The 23,360-nt window shown below is 40.4% G+C and overlaps 1 protein-coding gene across 2 annotated transcripts in view; it reads left to right on the forward strand.

The window, feature by feature from the left end:
- Window positions 1-23,360, forward strand: part of FBLN5 (fibulin 5) — a 53,032-nt gene that overhangs the window by 21,046 nt on the left and 8,626 nt on the right. For both annotated transcript variants that reach the window (XM_051806676.1, XM_051806677.1), the window contains 6 exons: window positions 11,455-11,577; window positions 14,272-14,388; window positions 15,324-15,443; window positions 18,138-18,260; window positions 18,795-18,921; window positions 21,792-21,987. In XM_051806676.1, the coding sequence (XP_051662636.1) occupies window positions 11,455-11,577; window positions 14,272-14,388; window positions 15,324-15,443; window positions 18,138-18,260; window positions 18,795-18,921; window positions 21,792-21,987 (806 nt within the window). The remainder of the gene's footprint in view (window positions 1-11,454; window positions 11,578-14,271; window positions 14,389-15,323; window positions 15,444-18,137; window positions 18,261-18,794; window positions 18,922-21,791; window positions 21,988-23,360) is intronic.

The raw sequence follows: 23,360 nt of genomic DNA on the forward strand, positions 1-23,360 counted from the left end.
GCAACATTCCCCTTTGAGTGTATACATAGCAAACCATCTATTTATTTATTTCTGTGGTGGTGATCATTGGAAAATGCCTATAACCCCTGCTCAAATAACTGGCTTTAACTCAGATTTGGCATTCACTGTTTTATAATGCTTGAGCCACATTTTCTTACAGTGTTCCAAAAATTGCTGCCAGCCAACTGGGTTGAAAACCTTCCTGGATAAATGAAAACTGTGTGGATATGGGAGGTTTACTTTGTTCCAATTAGTGTGTGATGTGGATGTCTACTGGCAGTTCTCCTGCTCTCCTTACTCTCAGTTCATGGCTCCCTGCAAAAAGGTGTTTCATCTCAAAGGACTTTTTCCCTCTCTCTCTCCTCTCTGTTAAACCGCATTCATTTACCTTTAATGCATAAATTAGGACAGAAAATTTCAACATCTGTGAAATTCAGATATAGCCAGACCTCAAGGCACATGCGCTAAGCTTTTAGAGGCAGAAAGTTGTGTTTTGTTTAGCCCCAAGAACTGCCAGTTTTGAGCAGAACCATGACGAGTTCTGGATGGCTGTGAAACTCTGAGACAGGAGTGAGGCAGATGTAAGGTTGAAACTACAGCAAAACAAAATTTCTAATAAAAGTTACGTAACATTTGCAGGAGTCCTGGCCTCTACCTGTCAATCAATAAATCAGTTGAGATAAGGGCAGATCTTCTTCCCCTGTATTGATCCTGGTATAAAACAGAAGTGTTGATATGAGTGGTCTTGACTGAAGTGAAACTGAAGATTCACTTCACTGAAAAACTGAAAATGAAATCCTCCATTTCTGATTATTGTTTCTACTGCACTATATCAGCTTCCAGACACATGTTCTGCAAGCACTCTTGGTGCAGTCAGGCTCTTTTCCCTGGTTTTAACGGCTAGGTTTGAGGGAATAAGGTATTAGATTCCTGGAGAAAGTACCATAGTCCCCATTGCCTGTGTGTTTGATTCATGCAGTTTCAAGTGACATGAGACAATCTACAGCCACACCACCTCCAGCTGGTGCCTTCTTGCATGCTCAACCCAAGCAGATTTAAAACCAGTCCTTTTCCTGAATGAGATGCTGGTGATTATTGCTGAAGCTTTGAGAGATATTAGTTAGTGACAAATCTCATATTACTATTCCAGTTTCCCATAATGGAAAACCCTTGTCCTCTTTTCTAATGTATATTGAAGATTTCAAGTTATCCTGTGAGAGTGACTAGAGCATTCATACTGAATTATCTCTATGGGTATGCACACATTGCACACTTAGAATCTCTCTTGGATTTTCAGGTCTTTAATACTCCTCTCGCAGTTGTTTGCACAACATGCTTGAGCAATTGTTTAAGATTTTGTCCTGTCACATGTCCAAAGTGGTTGCATTTTAATGGAAGAAGCAGCCTTTCCAATAAAAGTTTCTGTTATAACCTGCAGGTGGATATTTGAATCCCTTTGTTTTCACTGTGGCTTTAACTTCTGGATCCATTTGGATCGATTTCTTCTGCCGTATAAAAGTCAGACTGTTCCTCTTTACTAGTTATTGCAGTCTATTCACAGTACCAGACCTCCCTAGCCTGCCAAAACACTTGGAAAAGGAACTCTTAATGACTCAGTTAAAATGTACGGTCAAGAAGTTCACTTATTAGAGGAAATGTAAACTGACCACCGATTGGCTAAACCAGCTGGCTGGACTATTTGTGCTTGAGATTTCTCAAAGCTCCCCGGGGAGCAAAAGTGGGAATGGCAGTTCTCTGCTTTTAGTTCTCTCATGTTATGTACCGTAACTGAAAAGTCTTTGAAAGAATCTGTTGGAGGGGAAGACAATAGGATTTCACAGACATGTTTAAATGCTTGATAAGTAATGCTTTAAACTCCTATATTTTTGACATATTCCATCTTATAGGGTATTTTTAACTAACCCATAGAATTGCAGGGAAAATAGACAATTCAGCCATAGAAAATTCACTTCTTCAGTGTTAATGGTTCTATACCTCTTTATAAAATTTTATAAGCCTTCTCGAGAGGTTTTTTCATGAGACTGTTTCATATCATGCAACAAAGGGATGATTGTAAGGATCTTTTGTTAGAAGTATGTTTCGATTTCTCAGTGTGCAATTCCTGGCTCTGAGTGCATATTTTTTGTTTCCATTGCAATAGAAAGTGTCACTTAGATAACCTCCCAGCAGCTGGGAGTATTCTCAATAAAAGCTCACTGGCTCCTCTCGCCACCTTCTCAGCAGATCTCAGTGTAGCATATGGTCATACAAAATAGATAATTTTGAGAGATCACAATAACACTTTGTTTATTCAGCTCAAAAATATGTTTCCTGATGATGAAGATAAAACCATGTTGAGCAAAAGCTGCTTTGTACCTCCTAATTCAGCAGGTTCATTGTCATCAGTGGGATACTGACATGTGCCTACCCCACTCCATCAGGGTACTTGGGTCACTCTTTTTCAGCTGTACCACAATTACTTGGAATAGAATAAGTGCAGCAGGGAAATAACTGAGATTCCTAAATCACATGCACTGACCATGGATTTCATAAGTTGTACAGAACCTGCAACAGGAAATCATGAATCCAGAGAACAGAGCAGAGTTATGTTCCAGTCCATGGAGTTTCCATGTTTAAGCAAATCCCTTAATTGAAATCAGTAGTTTGTCTCATTTCTGATCCCAGAATTAACATGAAGACTATGAATTTGTGCAAAAGCTTTCGTGGGATAACAGGAATAGTCCACAGAGCCGCGTGGGATCTTGTACCAACAGGGAGCTCTGGGAATTTGTAGGGGTGAGGAGCTGTGGCCATGCAGGTGATGGCAAGCGTATGAGCCATGCACAGGTCTGTTCTGAGCAGAGAGGGGAGAGGCTGCTGCCCCTTTACTCCCCTTGCTATGCACTTATCTGCATGGCTATCCTGTAAATATCAATCAGAAAAGCAGGACTAGAACATTGCCCAAAGTGCAAAGTCCTTCACAGTTTAGCTGTTGTTTATCATCTTTGAGTAATGTGAAAAGTGTGCTGGCTAAGGAAAGGCTCAGATAGCTGGCAGGAAAACTAGAACCTGTGACACATGTTGAGCAATTTTCATACCAGGCAGAGGGAGCAGAATTACAAATTCATGCCTCACACACCATTTAGCCTCCACTACCAGTGTGACCATCGATGTGAAGAAAAACTTTAATCCTTATTTAGGCAATACCTAAATATCAATAACCTAATCCATATGGGATGCAGATAGAAAATTAATTCAGTAATCAACAGCCAGTCCTCAGACATTGAAATATGCAATTAAACAGGTGTTTAGGGAGCTGATCTTGGATTGTGTCCAAGCTCAGCAGGGTCAGTCATCCTTGGAAAAAACACTGACCCCACACAGCAGCAGCTTGAATTTGGCTTCAGTCTGCACTTTAGGAATGTGGCATTGTTATTTCTTCCCTTTTCTTATCAAATGTAATTATCTTGAGAAAAAAAAAGTTTTGAGAAAACATGTGATTTCACTGAGTAAAAATCTACTACTGAGGAAATTATTTCTCAGTGTCCAAATAAGGAGTGGGGGAGAAGTTTGGGGAAAGTGCTCTGTTCCAAGTAATCTTGGAACTGATACCCATGTTACTGAGCTCGGATGTTTAGTTCTGGCCTGCAACTATTCCTATAAAAAACAGACATCCAATATTTGTATTATTTTAAAATGGAGCCCTGGGGGTTATAAATGACTGAACGAGCTTCAGTGTTTGACCAGACAGAGATTCTGGAACGAGCTCTCAGCTTTGAGCCTCTCTGCAAGAACGTTGCATCTCTGGAGCAGGGTTAGCTCCTGGGGTTGTGGCAGTAAAACAGTGGGACTAAAGCACAGACAGAATAAAATATAGAAGTAGGGCCCCAGAATCACCCACACCTCCTTGTAAAAGGGGGAAGAAGATTTTCCGTGGCAAACCTTTTACAATCTGCAAGACCTGCACTCTCACCACTGTCAAATTAATCTTCAGCCTTACTGCATTGAACCCCATGGTGCTAATGGCTCTCAAACAATCTTGATGGCAAAAACATACCCACTTTTTTCAATGGCTGATGAAAAGAAGGAAACACAGCCATAGCTACTACTGTGACCCACAGAAATTTGTGGCATGATTATCAGAATTCATTACTTAAGAAAGGAAGTCATGCATGCTAAATGTGTTCCAAAGAGAACAAAATGTAACAGTCCATCTGCGAAACAGCACACATTGCCAAAAGCATATTGTCTTGGAAATCTGCTGTCCACATTGGCTTTCCTCTTGATATCAGAGGCCAAGCAAAGTTTCACTTCTAGTCGTCGATGTCTCCAAGAATGTGGTTCTAGCTCAGAGATGACAAGTCCACATCCTTCCACGACAGCTCTCCACTACTGCCATTATCACCTTGCCATCCAGATGGGAAAGGAGCTGTCCTGGAGGGAGTGGAATGGTCACAGCAATCTGACCATGTCTCTGGAGGGGTAAGCACAGTCACGGCTCCCACCACTTCCAACACCAGTGGATGGACTGAACAAGACAAATATCTCTTGCTCTTGGAGTGGCAGGTGCAAATCATCAATTTTATTAATAAAAGTACAAAAAAAAGCATACGTGTACATTTAAATCTTTGCAATGGAGAAATGGTTTGGAACAACTTTATAAATTCCTATCCTCATTTTCAGTATTTTAACTGGCCCAGGTAGATCTACTGATGGCCTAGGAAATGGAAAAAGATGTAAGGTAAGCAGGAAATCCCAAATGTGATGGTTATAGATATAGATAAAAATAACTAAACATTGAATGGTGTTTAATCATTCAATGAAGAATTTATGACACCACTTTGACCACATAATCTGTATTTTTTGTACCACAGGCCACATAACCTTACCCAGCAACTAGTGTTTCAAAGAGTTTTTCAATACAGCATATTTCAAAGAATAAATACTGTTGAGATATAAGCCCCTAATGTAAGGGAACATCTACCATGTGCTTTATTATGTTTTTCAGATGGTTAATCAGTAGTACTACTAAAGTTTGTGTCTTATTTTTATTTTGAATTTGTCTTCTAAACACTGAATTTCATCCCATTTTTTTTACTTTAGCTTTAGTGACCATCTTCAGGTAAAAACTTAAGTTTCCATGAAGATGTTTACAGATCAGAGGCAAATATATCTTGAAACTTTTCTTTAATAGATTGTTAAATGGAGCATTATCTTGCTCTAAGACAAATTTTTGTGGCTTGGAACAACTCTTTGGAGATTTTATGATCTCTTTGCAATATCATCTTTTGAAGTGTTGACACCAGAAATTTATTTCAGTAATTATTGTACTAATGCAATATACAGTGCTAAGAACAATTTCCTGTGTCTACTCAGTGTTCTCATGTTTATGCTTATCTTTTCAGCAACATGATGTCAGGAAAAGTTCATGTTCAAGTGATTATCTGTAACAACCCCGGAGTTATTTTCTTGACCAACTTTTTTCACTCTTGATATATGACCTTGCATTTGTCTGCCTCGAAAAGCACTTTCAAATGTGCCCACCATACCTAGCAAAATACTTTTATATAAGACTTCTGTTGAAATTTTAGTTCTTAACTCTACCAGCTTGTGATCCTCTGCATTTTATCAGAAATACAGAGAACATTGGGCCAAAACAAGATCCTCAGAATTCCATGTTTAAGATTCTCTCTTGAGATTTTTCACCTCCTAGATTTAGCCTTTTTGGTTTGACCAATATTGAATATATTGGGTCTTAATTCAATGGATTAGACTATTGTTTTTCTTTTTATACTTCAATTTCTTGCAATATTATTGATACAAATGAGTGTGGTCTCAGTCCTGCATTCTTTATGGACATGAGTCAGTATAGAAGATCTCCTGATAAGAATTAGCTTCCCTGGTGAGATGTGTTGTGAGTTGTACTGCAGTGTTGTGCTGCAGTATGACATCTAGGTTTCCTTTCTGACTGTATCAATAAGCTGCCCCATTTTTTTTGTGTGTATGCATGGCTTTTAAATTATTTCTTAATTCTTTAATTTATGGGCAATGAATTAAAAATTCCATTCATTGTTCTATGATGTGGCTAAATTCTAAAGAATCCATTAATATTGCTGCTAGCTTTTACAGATAATAAAACACAAAGCCAATAATTTGCATGCTAGACTCAATTAGTTCGTTTATTTATTTTGACATTGTAAACGTTATCTATCCAGTTGCCAGGCATCCTCCCATCCTTAAAATTACAATCTGGACCAATAAAAACAAAGCATCAGCACATCACATCCCACAAAAGGCAGCCAGTCAGCCAGAAATATGAAAAAACACTTTCTCCACTCTCACAATACCCAAATAAAATCCCGTAGCCCCAGCCACCTCACCTCTTGTCAAAAGGTCAAGTAAGCAGAACATCGCACCTCAGGGCTTCTACACCAAACCAACACAGCCATAATTTTTTAAGGCAGACATACTGAGCTAGGAGAGAGGGATGTGGTTAATTTTGGAGCTTAGGCTCTTGCAGCAAGGGTTTCCTGAAAAATACATGCAGATATACCATCTACCTGTTCTCCCATTCTGCCAGTAAACCAAAGATCTTTAAAACTCATGGCTTCAAGCCATGAAGCTCTGTGTTTGTTCTAGCTGGTATTTCTTAGGAGGAGAGAAGTGGTTTGGATGGGCCATGTAGTTGCTCTCAGAATTCATCTGGGAAGTAACAAACTCAATCATTCCCACTTCAGGTCAGATTTTAATTTGTCTGGACTTCTGCCTGAACTTCTGCCTTTGGAACTAGCTGTGGGAGCAGTAATGTGAATACAGCAACATGGAAAGATGGATAAGAGAAGTGAATACAACAAGTGGAAGGATGGGTGAGAGAATACAGATGACCACTAGTTTCATAGCACACAGGAGGATAATCAAGAGCCGAAACAACCGGGGCCAGTGTTGGCCAAGGACTCTTCGGTGAGAGAAGTTTTGAACAGTGATCCATCTTACTAGCCTTTGTTCTCTAGTGTGGTTTTAAAGTGCTGAACAACTGCTCTCTCAAAGGAGTCACCCAGAGTTGCTAATCACTTGGAAAATTTTGGATATGTTCAAAATTATTAGGTATGACAATCTTTAACATCCTAAACTTTTTTTCATATATAATTTCACAGAAACATTCCCAGTCCTGTGAATAAGAAGAGGTGTGCTAGCTAGATGAGTTTTCATTTGCCACTGACCATGTCAATAGTTCTCTATATGTTTCTTCTACTAGAAGCTTTGAGGTTCCATGCACCATTAGGGAAGAAAAGCAACATTGTGAGTACCATAGAATTTAGCTGAAAGAGCCTTTGATGCCTCTGAGATCACCTCGGAGAACATAATGCTTTCAGAATGATGGTTAATCTTTTATTTTAGATTTCATTAGCCAACGTAGAGTCTGCACAAAATTTCTGAAAAAGTTGCATCTTTAAGTGTTCTTATAATAAGGGCAGGTTGTATTGGGCTACATGAAGGACTACAAGTCAGAAACACCTGTGACCTCCTCTTGCTTCTGTTTTGTTAAGTGGTCACAGGATAGTCCTTTAATTCCTTAATCTTCAATTTCCTTGTTAAAATCCAGGTGCACTGATATTTATCATCAAGTGGGACATTGCAGGGTTTTGTAGTCCAGTTTGATTTGTGTTAGGATTGGAAGGCTTCAAATAAAAATGGACTCACTGTGAACAGGTTTTGTATATAAGAGGGCAGGCCCTGTCCTGAAGAGTTTTAGGTGCTAAAGAGTGAGGGATGCTGGAGTATGACAGAGATTTTGTAATTCCTATTTTTCAAATAGGAAGCAGGGGGTTGGAAGATGAAAAGCAAGGATGAGCTCCCACAGGGTAAGTTCTCAGCACATGAGTTACAGTGTGGTCATTGTTGCTGTGCTGGCTCCTTGTCCTGCACAGCAGGTACTTGGTACTAGCTACTAGGTACTATAATCTGTTTTCATTGAGGATAGATCTAATTTGTATTTCCTTCCTAGTCCACCTCATGGCAATTGTTCTTTGTTGCCACATAGTGAGTGATCTTGCCAGAGGTATCAAAAAATGGTAGCTATTAGTAAAGTAGACTTGCTCTTTGGAGGTAGATTATGTTTTCTAAGGATCTTGGTGATGAAAGTTACTAAAAGCAGGTTCAGTATAATGAAAACCATCCTTGGATCACCAGTGATGGGTGACAGCATCTGAGACTTTCCTGGCACTAATGCTGAGATCATCAAATATCACAATTTGTTAACATCTTGAACGGAGGGCAGTAGGGTTTCTAGGTGCCAGCATGCTCCGCTTTAGTAACTCTTCTGCTCTATGGCTGATTAGACTTTACTCTGAGGCTCAGACAACAACTCGTTGCAGTGTTTCTTTCCATTTCTTTCTTTTTTTTTTTTTGTGAAGACTGTGACACAAGTTATGCTGGGTCAGACACACTCTTCCAGGCTTCAGAAAAATGCATCTCAGGGACTTCTAGCCACATGTGCCATGTTTGTATTGAATAGGCCTTACAGTAATTTTTTATTCTCTGAATTTGTCACATCTGCTTTGAACCTACAAAACCATTGGCAATCTAGTATCGTGTACAATTAGCACCAGGGTTTTGCTCTAGTATTGTGTATGACCCATCACAAAAGCAGAGGTGGTACGAACCGGCTTTGAAGTCCCAGGGCATAAACACACCTAAGATTTATGTTTGAATGGGACAGAAATAAGCTGTGCAACCAGAATAAGAAATTGTTGATGCATTATTGATGAGCTGTCAGGTTCCACTTGCAATTCCACTTGCAAATCTCCAGCCTAACGAAAATGCCCTCGGAGTGTTTTGATACAGTTTCTACGCTCATCCATTATAGGCAATCTCTTGAACTTGTATGGCTAGTTTTCTCCCCAGTGGAAACAATTTGGGGTTGGTTTAGTTTTTTTCCTATCCCTGTTAAATGTCTAGTTTTATCAACCACACCTGCTCTCACTGTATGCTGCACTGTGCAAATAAGTTGGGCAAGGCACCCTCTGTCTCCCAGCTCTGATATTCTTCAAGAGGATACCTAATTGTTGCACTGACACTATTCCCAGTCTGCAAACATCTGCTCTCACCTAGTGAGTTACACTACCTGTTTCAACTGTGAAGGCTTCTTGTCAAAAATAATTGATTTGATTGTATTGGCTGGGTCTGTCAAAGTTTAATGGCGCATTGTGGTAAGGGGCAATCTTAGAGAAAGCCAGAGACCTGTAATACAGAACTGGGTGTGTGCTATCAGGCCCAAGCAATATCTGTTGATTGCATAAAACTTCATTAATGAAGTCAGTGAAGTATTATTCAGGGCAAGATGAGGGGAGTCCAGGTGTTCTGCATAGACAATTTCAGGTTTTCTAGCAGAAACTCCACGGGAAGCCTCCATTGTAAAAAATTTTTCATTCTAATGGAAATATGTTTCCAATACTACCACAAAAGGTCAAGACTGGGAGTAAGCAAATAAGTCTGCTTGGTATATAGCAAAGGAAAGAGGATTGATGTCTTACTTCTCTGGAGTGGAGCTCATGCAACTGCTGCGAAGATGACTCAGGAACAAAACCGATCCTGTAGCCACCCATTGCTTTAGGTGAAAGACACACATCGTACCCCTGCAAGAGAGATGCACCACAAAAGAGTGGAGGATCTATAGTTTTCAAACAGCATTGCTCTCATATGCAGTGAGACTGTGACCCTCATCTTGTTTTCACTTTGCTTCATCTATTAATATTACTGGAAGCAGGGAACATGGAAAATTAAAATCTCCTTTTTAAGCCTGGTGCAGGCCAGAAACAGCAGAATTGGCAAGATCCCAAGGTCCCACTCCTAAAACAATAAGCAAGCATGACAAATAGAAAACTTTTTCATTTAGAAAACATTAATGTCATTGTTATTAAATTTATGGTTAGATAAAATCTCTGTTCAGATACAACCAATTATATGTGATACGCTATGAAGGGAGGATCCAGATTTTTTAGCCCAATAGCAGAAGTAATAGCTGAACTGAACAACATATTTATGGACCTATGTAGTCTAGACTGGTTATCTTACTGCTTTCCCACTTCCCCCACCGTTTTGCCAGCTTTCATCTAGCCAATAAATACATGGGAACTGACAGAGTTAATTGCCTCTAATTGTGCCCCTCTCGTTATCTTACCAGCTTTGACTCACCATAACCGGTACAGATGTTGGCTAGATAAGAACTCTAGACTCTCTCCATATATATAATATGTATGTATTTATTTATATATCCGAACATGTTAGATATGCTGCTGTAGTAGACTGGATCCGTTATTTCATCACTGCTAGGACTGTACAGCCAACTGGCTGTGCTAGCTGCCTTGGGGGCAGAGACAGAGATGTAATTCCTGCCCTCTGCTGCCTGCTCCAGCCCAGTCATGACCCAACAAAGTCTGGGTTAATAAGAATCATGGGGGGGAACAAGGGAGTAGCATTGCTCGGATGACATAGTACTTCACCAAGGCCAGTGAACAGTATGCTGGAATAAAAAATAGTTTAAGTATCAATAAATAAAACATAGAAATCTGAATTGGCTGGAAAACTGACACAATTTATCTTTTGATATTTCTATTTCTGATATCTATAGGCAAACCTGACGCCTGAAACATCAGGAGAGGGATTCAAACTGAACTCCTGACTCTGAAAGGCATTTTTAATCAGTTAGGTTCCAGGGTCCTGGGTTATATAAATGTAGGAATGCTATTCACCTCCTTTGTGGGGGAAAAAAAAAGAAAAAACTTTGGGAAAAAAAGAAGCCCACAACAAAAACACCCTAAGGGGTTGTAATAAAAACCCAGATACATTAAAACCAATAAAGATGGGGGGGAAAATTAAAAGAAAATAATTTTATTGTCAGGAAATTGATTCCAGGGATGCATACATTTTTTTGGTCAGGTAAAGGTTGATTTTGGTTGAACCTTCTGTCTGAAAAGTTAGTGAGATAGTCTGCATTGGTGGCAGTAGGAAGTAATTTTTTTTATATGTCTGAGTTGTGTTTGTAGATTTTTTGAACTGCCGTTCATCTTTTAGTCTTCAGTGGGGCTGTACAGCCCTTTCAGGAGCCTCTCCCTAGGGCTGAACACTGCCCTGCAGCATGGAAATCCCAGCTCAGTAACAAAGCAAAAGTGGAAGTAACAAAAAAAAAAAAAAGCTTGAGATAATGCAAGATCTTCCTTGATGAACTCTGAGAAACACTGAGTCACCTGCAAAAAGGAGAGATTTGATGGGCACCCTCAGTTCTCACTGCCCTCAGACATGTATTATTGTGAATTTTCCTTCAGGTAATGGTCATTCTCTCTACTCCTTCACACTTTGGTTCGTTGCATGGAGCCAGTGTACACACTGTACATTGTGAATTATCTGTTGTCGTTGCCATTTTTAATATTTTCTTGCTGTATTTCTGTGTTGCAGATGTGGATGAATGCGCTTCAGATTCTCACCAGTGTAACCCCACCCAGATCTGCATAAATACTGAGGGGGGCTATACCTGTTCCTGCACTGAAGGCTACTGGCTGTTAGAAGGCCAGTGTTTAGGTAAATCCTTATGTGATATGGTATTTTAACATCTGTGCATATGTACCTGTGAATCTCTGAAATAATGTCACTAAGCATTTTTGTCGAGTACACAGTTAAACCTTCAGTATGTGGAAACTGTCTTTGTAAGTGCCAATGGTATGCTTGGCAGAGAGACTACCTCTCGGAACAAAAATGTAGATGTAAATGCCATATGATTAGCATCCATGTAACAGGTGGGATTTTCATATTACCAGTCTGAAGGATTCCCTTTCAAGTAAGATCAATCACAAGCACGTTTACAAAAATATTTTTCCTACCAAGAAATAGAACTGAGAGTAAATCCCTAGAGTCAACCAATTCTTTTGCTTGGGGGTCTGAAAAAAATTACCTCTGAACTGGCTGCTGTTTCAGTAGCTTCCAAGAAGTTTTATTTAAGTTTTATTATTTTCCTTGCAGCAATGTCTTGTTCATTCTTTTATCTCAGTCCTATTGAAAAAAACAATGGTCAACGAACAGCACGAGAAAACCTTCCCTCTCCCCTCTCTGCCAGCCCATTCCCCTCACTTGATATGCTCAGGGGATGATGATGTAGATGTTAATTTTAGGTAAACAGATAAGACCTGGTAATTAGGATACAACTTTTTCTAAGAAAAGTTTACTTATTATTAGTTTTTCCCTCATTATTAGTTTTTCAGCTGGCAGGCTGTTTGCTTCCAGCTCTGCAGAGCTGAACTGTCCCATCACACCACCTCCACTGGAAGGAGAATGGGCTTTTCCTGCCCATGCATACCTGGGCCATCTCCAGTTATTTTCTGGCTTTCTCCTCCTAAGAACCAATTCGGTGAAGGACTCAGTCATGACTGCTTTCCTAACTACTGCAAACAGCTGCTATGTAATTCACCTGGCAGGGGCAGAGCTGAGCCCTGTCCAAGCTGGGATCTGTGCAGCCATAGCCATTTCAGGGGGCGCTGTCTTGTAGTTCCCCTGGAGTATGAAGGCTCCAAGGCCCCTGCTCCTTAATCTCTGATAAATCAACTTCTTTTGGGGAAAAAAAAAAAAGCTTGTGCTGGAGGCTGTACAGGCATATGTGATGGGAGGGGATGAAGGAGAGTAGAGAGGGGGATTCTGCTCTGCATCACCTGTTCTGTTACCCAGTTACTTCTCCCAGTTACAGGCCAAATGACAAGGTTTTGTGTGGCATTCAGGATTTGGGCATGGATCTAAGACATGCTACTGCTTGATGGATATACCAGAGAACTGAAATGACTGCATTGCTGAATTGATTTGGGTATCTGTTAAGCTATTTAAAAGAGGCAATAACATCCCAGTATTGCCCAATTGAGCAATCATGGGATGGATTATTACAAGGCAATGCAAACAGTGAAAAGCAAAATGTGTTTAGAGTTGCTATATTTTTTTCTAAGTGTAAAAAATCTCAGTTTTCAATACTTTCCACTGGCTTTGGAGAAGTGATTTTTGCTTTGCTAGCATAAAGCAGTAAAAGAAAATATACTGCAATCAGAGGGCCGAGTTGGGTTTTAGAGACAGATTTTTTTGGTGCACTGTTAGTAAACCACAATTACAGAACCCTACACTTCTATCTGTTGCAATTATCCCTGTAAAGTTCACAAAGATGAGCCAGTACAACCATATCCACATGATACATCCACAAGACGAAGCCCAGTAGAAGTCATTATCTCCAAAATATAGGACTCTTGAGATAACAGTCCTGCAAAAGACAAAGCATGTACCTAAAGTAATGCATTGTGTCAGTGAAATGAGGTATTAATTTATTTAAAAGGCATGCTTTTTTTTGCAGGATTTGGGCCAAGCCTACTGCTGGTGTACTCACCATCACTCACCTGGCCTTTAGGTTATGTTGCTAACTGACTGGAGATAATGCACTGGGGTTTCTACTGCACAAACTTGGCTTCCAAGCTTTGAGAGCAGCCATTAGAAAAAAATCTCCATAAATCAAACACCAGTTGATACTAAAGGAAATGTAAACCCTGGAAAGGACAACTACTCCAGGTGTTTCATTTTAGTTCTTAGTCATGGGGCAAAATTCTAACACCATCTTACATGTCTTACAGCATTTTCCTGTGCTTGTAACAGTGAGTTGCATGCATTGATAATGCTGCAATTCAGCCCAAGCTGCTATTTTGGCATTAAATTAACTGTTTACACAGTCTATAATTTGTCAGTTAAAAATTCATATAAAATGTGAATGTGACTATTAGGGGAAAAAAGAATATCCTCACTAAAAAAAGAAGCCTTTAGTAACAAACACTGCTTTTCTAGTGAGTAGCTTTGGTATATGTGGAGCAAAAAAGGTTTTCATCTTGATTCTGGCAAAATTTCTCTGCAATGTTGGCTGTGCTTGTGCTGGTGGGCTGCGTATCAGGTATGCTTTGAGGTAGCTGCTTAAAGGAATGGACTGGGCTTCCTGATTCACATTAAGCTGAAGATTACAGCAATGACTATCAATTCATCAGGCATACTGATAGATGTCAGATGTGAATAAAAATACTGGCTAGAAATGTATCTTAATATAACTCTGTATCTGAACGCCTGGAAGTTTGGCTCTTACATCCATAACCAGTATGCTGGGTTGTTTCTGTGTTATTGGTACTGGTAACTCAGTGTTTTTGCTGCTTTGTGTCTGCATGTGAAAATACAGACCACTCCACTTCTCGTTCTTCCCCTCTATAGATATAGATGAATGTCGCTATGGCTACTGCCAGCAGCTGTGTGCCAACGTGCCCGGCTCCTACTCCTGCACCTGCAACCCAGGCTTCACCCTTAATGATGACGGACGATCGTGCCAAGGTATGTGTATGCTAAACCATGACTGAAGGCTCTGGTCCCAGCCCAGCAACATCCTTAAAATTTGCTTCGTTTTAAGAACACAAGTAATGTTCCCAGTGTTGCTTTTGAAAATGTTCATAGGTTTGTCAGACAGATATTCTGTAATTTCACTGTACCTTGAAGGGGCACAGGTGCAATACGACGGGTGTATCTTGAGAAATACGCACAGAGGCCCAAGCCTCAATTCACTCAATTCACTGAAATTGCCAAGAGTTTAGGCGCTGAATTTACTATTAAAATCTGAGCCTGTGTGACCCACCTGAGACAGAAAGACTTTGTCAGATGAGTAAATTAGGTTGGAGTCTCCCAGGTTCCAGACTGGGGTCCTGAGCGTTAGACCACCTTTGCTGTGATGTGCTACCTCAATCAAAGTCAACTCAAACTCTTCACAGAGCCACTTCTTAGTGAAGGACGGAGCATCTTCTCATATGCTGCAGGAAAAGGTCTGTCCTAATGATGGCCAGAAGCTGCTAATGTCCTAAAAGGAAAAAAAATTGCTTTTGCCTTAGCCCAAGGTTTCCGTGAGGGTGCTTCCTCATTGCATTATCTTCCTCAGGAAACACTGAGCATTTCTTCTCAGGTCTGTTATGACAGTATGGGTTCAATGGTTTTAAAATTGTAGGATAAAACCAGAAACAATTATAATAAATATTTCATCGCCATCTTCCATGTTATTTTTTTGGTTGAAGACATTCCCAAAATGCTTCATTGTGTTTCCAACATGCTATTCCCAAGCATCAGCCTGAATCCCAATAAACAACACGGACTTGGTTATGTTTTTTCAGAACAAAGCATTCTGACTGCACAGCTAATCTCTTTGAGATGCTTTACAGTAAAAAAATTGAAAATAGAGTTTGGGGAGAATCAGTGATGCATTTGGCATTGGTTTCCCACAGATGTGAACGAATGTACAACTGAAAACCCTTGCACTCAGACCTGTGTCAATACCTATGGCTCTTTCCTCTGCCGCTGTGAACCTGGCTATGAACTGGAAGCTGACGGAGTTAACTGCAGTGGTAACTGTCTTTATTTATCATTTTGGTTTCTTTCATTGTATTAAGTTTACTTTTTCCAAGGTATTACTTCGTACATACTTTTTAAAAAGTTTTTTACCTTCGTCCATAGTTAGCAGCAGGGTAGCTACAACTCATATGATCTTCTTTCCAGCTAAAGCACACAGCAAATACCCAGAAAAGCTCAGTGGAGGAGGGCTGCAAATGGTTTTAAAGAAATAAGCTAAACATTCAAAAGCTCCAAGGTAACAGCAAAACATAAGAAAGCACTTTGTAATGCTAAACAGGAAGCTTTATTAGAGAAAGTAGATATAGTCCTAGAACATTCTTCCATGATTAATGAAATACGTTATATAAAGCATTTTTCCATTTGTCTGTTGAATGTATGTATTCCTCTCACTCCTACGGCTGCTCACTTCTGCCTGAAACCTTTCCCAGTTTCCCCTGTATGGCTCTGGCTACACTTCAGAAACAATAGATGGTTTCTTAGTACAGCTATTGCTGATCTGTTCAGCACATAGCAGAATTGTGCCTACGTCACTGTACTTTTTCCTCTCTTGTTTTTGTTTTTATTTTATTATTTTAATTGAAGGCAAAACTTATTTCTTGGAAGGAAAAGTGCACTGGAAAATACTTGTATTTTAGGTTACAGTAAACAGGTGTAACATGATGTTTCAGAGAGAGAGGATGTGTGAGATGCAGTGTGTGTATAGGTTAGAGTTTCCCAAGATGTTTGTCCTTGCAAAACTCTTTATTATAAGGGAAAGAGCAAAGGTTAAATCTTTAAAGGGTCTTATGCATTTAACATTTAGACTGCAAGACCTAACCTAAGTTTTCTGCTTCCTAAAGGAATTTCTTCTTCTAAGTTGATCTCCTGCACCTTTTTATGTGCTCATCTCCTGAGCTACTTGGGGGCCTGAACCAGATAAGTTTATTCCAACGCCGCGTAAAGTGGTGCTTGAGCCTCATCTATGTCTGAGAGTTAAGTCAGCAAAAGGGACTCTCCACCACCCAGATTTAGAGCAGAAAATCTTTTTCTGCCAATCCTATGCAAGAAAATGTTTGTCAAAGCAGGTCAAATTTCTCTGGATGAGCTTCCTTCACAAACAATCGTTAGACACCTCTGAGGCTTGCAAAGGGAATGCCTGGTTAGAACACTCATGAGACTGGGCTCAGATGTACTTCAAGAGGAACTGGATTAGCCCATGGCCTAGCAGCCAACCTACCTTGAAGATGGGAGTCATCCCTGCTCCAGTTCAAGGAGAGAGGCAGAGATTTCAACCTAGTTTCCTGACATCATTATTTTCTAATCACAGAGGTCTTCCAAGTACATTAGATGTGCTCTGAAATGCCTGCTATCTTTTTGTTTCCATGTAGTCAGCAGAATGCCAAAATTGTTTAGGAACACTGTGGGCTCAGCAGCAGAAATGCAGGACCCTTGGGGCTCTAAGCCCCTCAGCACCTGACAGCAGCTGGGCACTGGTCATACAAATCCAATGTGCTTGAGGTCTGGGCTAGGATGCCTTGAGGGAGTGAATGATATCTCAGTCACTTTATGAAGTCAGCCTTCAGTCCATATTTTGTCAGGAAGGTGTTCATTTCAATAAACTCACTGGGGAAACCTGCACAATAAAAGGACTGTGTATGTGTAGGGTTCCTTTTATCTCCCTTTTGATAATGTGATTTCAGCCATAAAGCTACTTTAACATATTTGAACTTCAAATACTTTCCAATCCCTCTGCACAACCCACCAGAAGTGGATAAATGGACTGAGCCCAATTTAGAAGAAAGGGAAATTCAGTCTGAAGAGTAAAAGTGATTCGCCTGGAAGAGTCCACATGTCAGAGCAGAGCTGGGAATAAGAACTTGGGAGTTCCTGGCTGGGGCTCTGGCCTTTGTTTCTTTCTTCCCCTGAACAGGGAAATAAGGAAATGATTAATGGCAGCCTCCCTCAGTCTAGCACCCTCGCATGTGTTTTCTCCTCAGTCAGCCGTGCCTCCACGTGCGGCTCTGAAGTTTGTCTTTCTCACCTGAGCACAGTTCTGCAGAACACAATGACTGGTCAATTCACGAGTGCAAGGGGAAAAGAGCACAATTTCTGCTTTCAATCAGTTTTGAAAGACTGCTTAGTTTCCTGGGTATCGGGGAGATGGCTGGGCCTTCCATTAGGTCTGACCCAGGCTGGGATGAGCTCTGAAGTCTTGCTGGAATGACTTGGAAGCAACTGACTGGAGGCTAAGAAACATAAAACAGACAGGGCTGGCTGCAGGAGTTCTGCTGGGACCCATGTGGCCCTGGGAAAGGGAAGCTTGCTCTCCAATAAAAGAGGAAAAAAAAGAGAAGAAAACTACTGCCAAGTCTTTCCTTTCAAATTGCAGTTGCAGCTTTGTTGTTGGAGTATCTCTATCTCTGACGTAAAACAGAACTGAAAACATGGCCAGCTGGTGACAGGTATTAGAAAAGAAAAATAAATAAATAAAAGCCATGCATTGTGTTCAGCAGCAGCTTTGGTTTTCCTAGGAAAAACTGTTTAAGCAAGAACTTGTTGTACAGCATTTTGTCAGGTTATTGCAGAGCTCTAGGGAGCTGGAGGGTGCCAGCTGGGGTGATGGGCTGGTAGACTAGATGGCCACCTGCCTGTGGGACTCTCTTTTGACAGTAAAGCCAAAGACACTAAATTTTGTTTTACCACTGCAGACATGGACGAATGCAGCTTCTCAGAGTTCCTCTGCCAGCATGAATGTGTGAACGGACCTGGTTCTTACTACTGTATCTGTCCTTCGGGCTATAACTTGCTTGACGATAGTAGAAGCTGCCAAGGTAAGAACATTCCTGCACTGTTTAAAACCTGAGGGGACCAGAAAATAGATCCCATGTCTAGAAAGAGATTTTCAAGAACTGAGATGCTTGGTCTTGGCATTGTGCAGAGAAATACTCCTAAGGGCCAATTATGTAAATCTGGCAAGAATGTCATCATGTGAATGAGGTGAACTGGTGTGTTGTTTTAAGTAAGACTTTATTGACTAGGAAACAGCTACACTGGAAAGACCTCAAATGCTCTCTCCTCTGCTGCACGTTTCTATTTTTCCCATTCTCTAAGGTCAGAAAGCTTGAGCAGCCAACTTCTTTCCATTTTTTTTGCATCACTTGGCATATGGAAACACTCCAATAAGCAGAAATGAATGGAGTAAAAACTGATCTTTAAAGAGGAGACAATTATAAAAAGGCCACTTCTCATGGTGCAAGGGTTTTATTAATTTTGGGGCAATTCCTTAAGATGGAAACGGGTTTGTTGGAGTGATGTCTTGTACATATTTCCCTGCTTTAGCCTTTCTCTTGCTCCTTGCGTTTTAGATATCAATGAATGTGAAAACAGAAACTTCACCTGCACTGCGCAGCAAACGTGTTTCAATATCCCAGGAGAATATAAATGTTTAGACCCAGTACGATGCGAGGAGCCTTATCTCCAGATTAGTGAGAAGTGAGTAACATACCCACAGCCACAAAAGCAACTTCTCTCTGTGAGAATCATATCTAGAATAAACCAAATGAGATGTAATATTACGACACAGCCGTGAAGTCTGTCTAGAGAGCTGTACATACATGCTGTTGCTGCATTCACCACCGGTAAGCTTTATAAAAATAATAAATTGCAATTCCTTACCAAGTCACCAGGTGGGATACGATATGATATCACGCTCAGATGTGTGGGAAGTTAACTGGAAAAAAAGTTATCGGTTAGTAGAGAAAACAGCAAGGTTTGTGATGTAATAAGAGACATTTACTTACATTACTAACCAACTTCACGTATGCTCAAATGCAGTCTGTTTATTAGTATGAGTATTTCCTGTAAATGGTAACTAGCTTATGCCTGGGAAGTACTTTAAAACAGTAGATGATCATTACAGCAGGATACAAGTAGTTTCCTATTGCTAAAGGTTAAAAGTTCCAAATAGTTCACAGACTGATCTCCCTCGTCTAGAAATTGGATATGTCTGGATGGGGCTGTTAGCATTGTTACTGTCTCAACTGGGAATTATTTGAGCAAGTAAAAAATAAATCCCACATTTCTAAAAATTGCCTGTTTCTTCTACATTTTTGAATGTATTTGCCTGGGGTTCAAAATATTTCAGTTCCAAATGGATCTCTCTATATTGCAGTCCTTATTATTTCATCCATAGTGTTTGCACTAAACCCAGTCACCTGGGATCGCTTGGTAGTCAAACGTATTTCACAGAAAGGCAAGAGAGGAAGAATTAGCTTCTTTCCATTATAATTTATTCATGTATTTACATTGCTTTCTGAACTAGACCTGCTGAAGAGTGGACACATAGTGTTTGTCCAGTTCCAGGTTGACCCACCTTCAGAGGTGGTAGAGTCTTAGACTGGAATTTGAAATATCTGAAGCCTCTGTATCTAAATTCCCTAGAGCCCAACTATAGAGTCCTCTCAGAGCAGCTTGCAGAACTCTTGATCTATGAGCTTTGTGTTTGGTGGCTTTGGCTCATGTCTAGATGGGACTGTATTTAATTCGTGGCATGTCTAGAAGTAGTCAGGATAAAAGCCAAGTGAATTCCTTGCATCTGCGTTTTCTATGGAAGGAATTGGGTGTTTGCAATGCCAGAAGCCTCTTGATGGGGACCGTGCCAGACAAATTATCTGAAATTGGTGTCAGTAGTGGAAGTTTATAGAAAAAACAGTCAAAAAGACCCTTGTCCAGTAAATTCCCCAACATAGCTTTTATAAAGGGACATCCTGCCTCACAACTTTATTAAAGTTCCCTGAAGAAATCAGCAGCATGTGGCTAGGGCACATGGACTGATGCAGCCTGTTTGGGTTTCCACAGGCTTCTGAAAAGATTCTTACGTAGTTAATATGAAAATTAAGCAGCCATAAGTAACAGAGAGTAGTCCCTGGAACAGAAGAATAAGAGACTGAAAGATAAAAAATAAATAGAGGACAGTATTAAATTGTCAAATTACACATTGAAGTTCTGCTTCAGAGATCTAAGCTGGACCTACTTGGCCCATCAAAAGCAACCTGGGAAAAAGAATAAACCATGAGATGGTCAAAGTCAGCAACGGTATCTGAGGACAGTAGATAAAAGAGTGAGTAGAAAAAAATTGCAGAATAAGCCTCAATGACTACAATAAAAGTGGCAGATGAAATTCAGTGTAGATGAATGTAAAATAAAAAGACAACCCCAAATTCACAAATTCAGTAAAGAGCACTGATCTGATCATAATCCATCCAAACGGACATTTGAGGGCTATTCTAGTTCCATGGTCTGCAGTACTCACTAGAGGTCAGAAAAGCAACCTGAATTTGAGGTGTTGGTAGGTAGAGAATATCCTTGGGGCATATGCTATTATGTACCACATCTTTAAGACTGTGCAGTTCCTTCCCCTCCTCTCAATAGAAATATAAGTGGACAAAGGTTCATAAGGAGCAATGAGGATGATCGAAAGTATGGAATAGCTTCTTTTTGAGAAACTACTAAGTTAGGACACTTCAGCTATGAAGAGGATCAAATATGAAGTCCTGAATTGTATGAAAAGGATGAGCGGGGATTGACTGACTGCACTCCTTTCAAACAGAAGAGCTGGGAGCATAAGATAAAGCCAGAAAAGGCACCATGCAGAGAAAGATGAAGGGAACTGTGGAAGCTCCTCACCGCAGGGGGCTTTGGATGCCAGACATTTATGTGTGTGTAAAGGAAAGCTGGAAAAGCTGATAGATAAGAAATGTATTAAGAGCTGATGAATACAAAGAAGACATTTTTGCTTCAAGAATTCCCTGAGTCACAACCAATTTTAGGCTGTTGGTGGAAGTGTTGTACACTTGGCTCATTATCCTCTTCTTCCTTAGAGCTCTACATTTGATGTTATAGCTTTGTTTGGATCCAAGATGTCTCACTGTATGTTCTCATGTATTATATAAAATATTTCTAAACAAACAGCACTACATTTACGTAGCACTATCAGCAAAATGATCCATTAATTAACATTATTTGGGGACAGTTCAGTTTAAATTACTATCAGAACAAACATGTACTGAGTATTCTATACCTGCAGAGCTGCTCCACAGAAAGTACACATTTTTGAGTGATCTAAGGAGACAAAGAATGTGAAGGTATTTTGGCATAGAAGACAAGAAAAAGGAAGCAGTGATATAAGTAGGCCAGAATAGCAACAAAGAGAATATTAAAAGTGAGAAAGTTTATTACAAGTTTCATTGATTCTTTTAGCTGGTCAACAATATTCTTTGTTTATGCATCTGTATTTGCATATAAAGAATCAAATATTACAGACATTTGTAACCCCTAATGACAATTCTATCTCTGACAATTAGCCGCTGCATGTGTCCAGCTGAAAACCCTGGTTGCAGAGATCAGCCGTTCACCATCCTGTACAGAGTGATGGACATGGTGTCTGGGAGGTCTGTGCCTTCGGACATTTTTCAGATGCAAGCAACAACTCGCTATCCTGGAGCCTATTACATCTTCCAAATCAAATCAGGGAATGAGGGCAGAGAATTCTACATGCGGGTAAGTCTAGCACTCACTGAGGGAAAATATGAAATATCTTCTCATCAGCTGAATGGCCTGATAGCAGAAGTCATCTTTTAATCAATATCATTTAAACCTTCACTATGAGGCATTTTTACATACAGACGTGCAGACCAGTGTGCTGATCTGTAGGAATTGTTGGATCTCTCAGGAAAGTAACCTACCCAAAGCAAACACACTTATCCTATGAGACAATAGGCTTAGGAAAGCCCAGGGCTGTACTCATGCCTAAGAATAGCTCAGGTCTCCCATGATCAAGAGAAATTATTGTGCCAAACTGTTTTTTATTTGATGGACAATCAGTAATTGTCACCAAAAGATTCAATGTTTCTTGTCTATTTTATTCATTGGAAATCGAAAGTTGTGAAAAACACAAAAGTAAGCAAAAACCCCACCCCATTATGCCAGGAATTGACTTTCTGTGTTCCTTGCTTTCATTTGCTATCCATTTTTTTCACTGAGGACATTTTCCTGTTAGAGAAAACATAACTACCTGTGTTTTTTTTAATTTGAGTTTTCCTCAGAAGACCTCTCTTTTCTCCAGTCATCCTTACCATGCCACTGACGTGCAGGGGTGATGGGAGTGTCTGCACAGAATGGGGCACCTCCATGAGGGGTGGTGACACTGAGGAGGGTAATTTTCAGCTGTAGGCAAAACCTGGCTCTGATATTCGCATAAAGTCACATTCAGTGGCTACTGACAGTTCCCCTCTCTCATGGACACCGGTAGTGGGATAGATTCCAGGACACATTTCTCACAAGAGCCTCAGATTCCCACTGTCAGAAAAGGAAAAGGCTTCAAAACCACGAATTGACAAATGGTCCTGTTACAATCATTATATCTCACAAGAGCTTTCCTGTTGTAAAGTCATTACTGATTCCACTGACATTTTCCCCTCATCCTGGCCAATCCACCAGGCACTGAGGCCCCAGAGCCCATCACCATTGCCCAAGCTTGCTGGTTCTGAGTTACCCCACAGCCATTCCCTGGGGGGTGGGCAAGCAGAGCTGGGTGGGAGGGACACTGAGGCACCAGGACCAGGCCCAGCACCGGGCAGCCCACCCAGCACCTCCTGATGGCTATGTTGGCCTGCTCTTATCAAAGGTAACACAAACACCCAGTTTCAAGGTTTCTGATTTTAGTGTCAGCAGTTCTGATTTTTAAATGCATGTAATCCACTTTTCTGGCCAGACATTGCAAAGGTCTGCTTCCATTTAATAAAGGACTGGTTTTCTGAAGTACCATCACATATTCAAAGCTCTCTTTGGAGTGTGAGGTTTGTGCCATTAACATACACAATGTACCACAAGCCTGGACCCTGTTCACATGGGAATGTTCTCCAAGCTCTGTT

This window comes from Manacus candei, unplaced genomic scaffold (genome assembly GCF_025592945.1).
Source record: "Manacus candei isolate 608988 ecotype Guabito, Panama unplaced genomic scaffold, ASM2559294v1 h1tg000067l, whole genome shotgun sequence".
Classification (NCBI taxonomy): Eukaryota; Metazoa; Chordata; class Aves; order Passeriformes; family Pipridae; genus Manacus; species Manacus candei.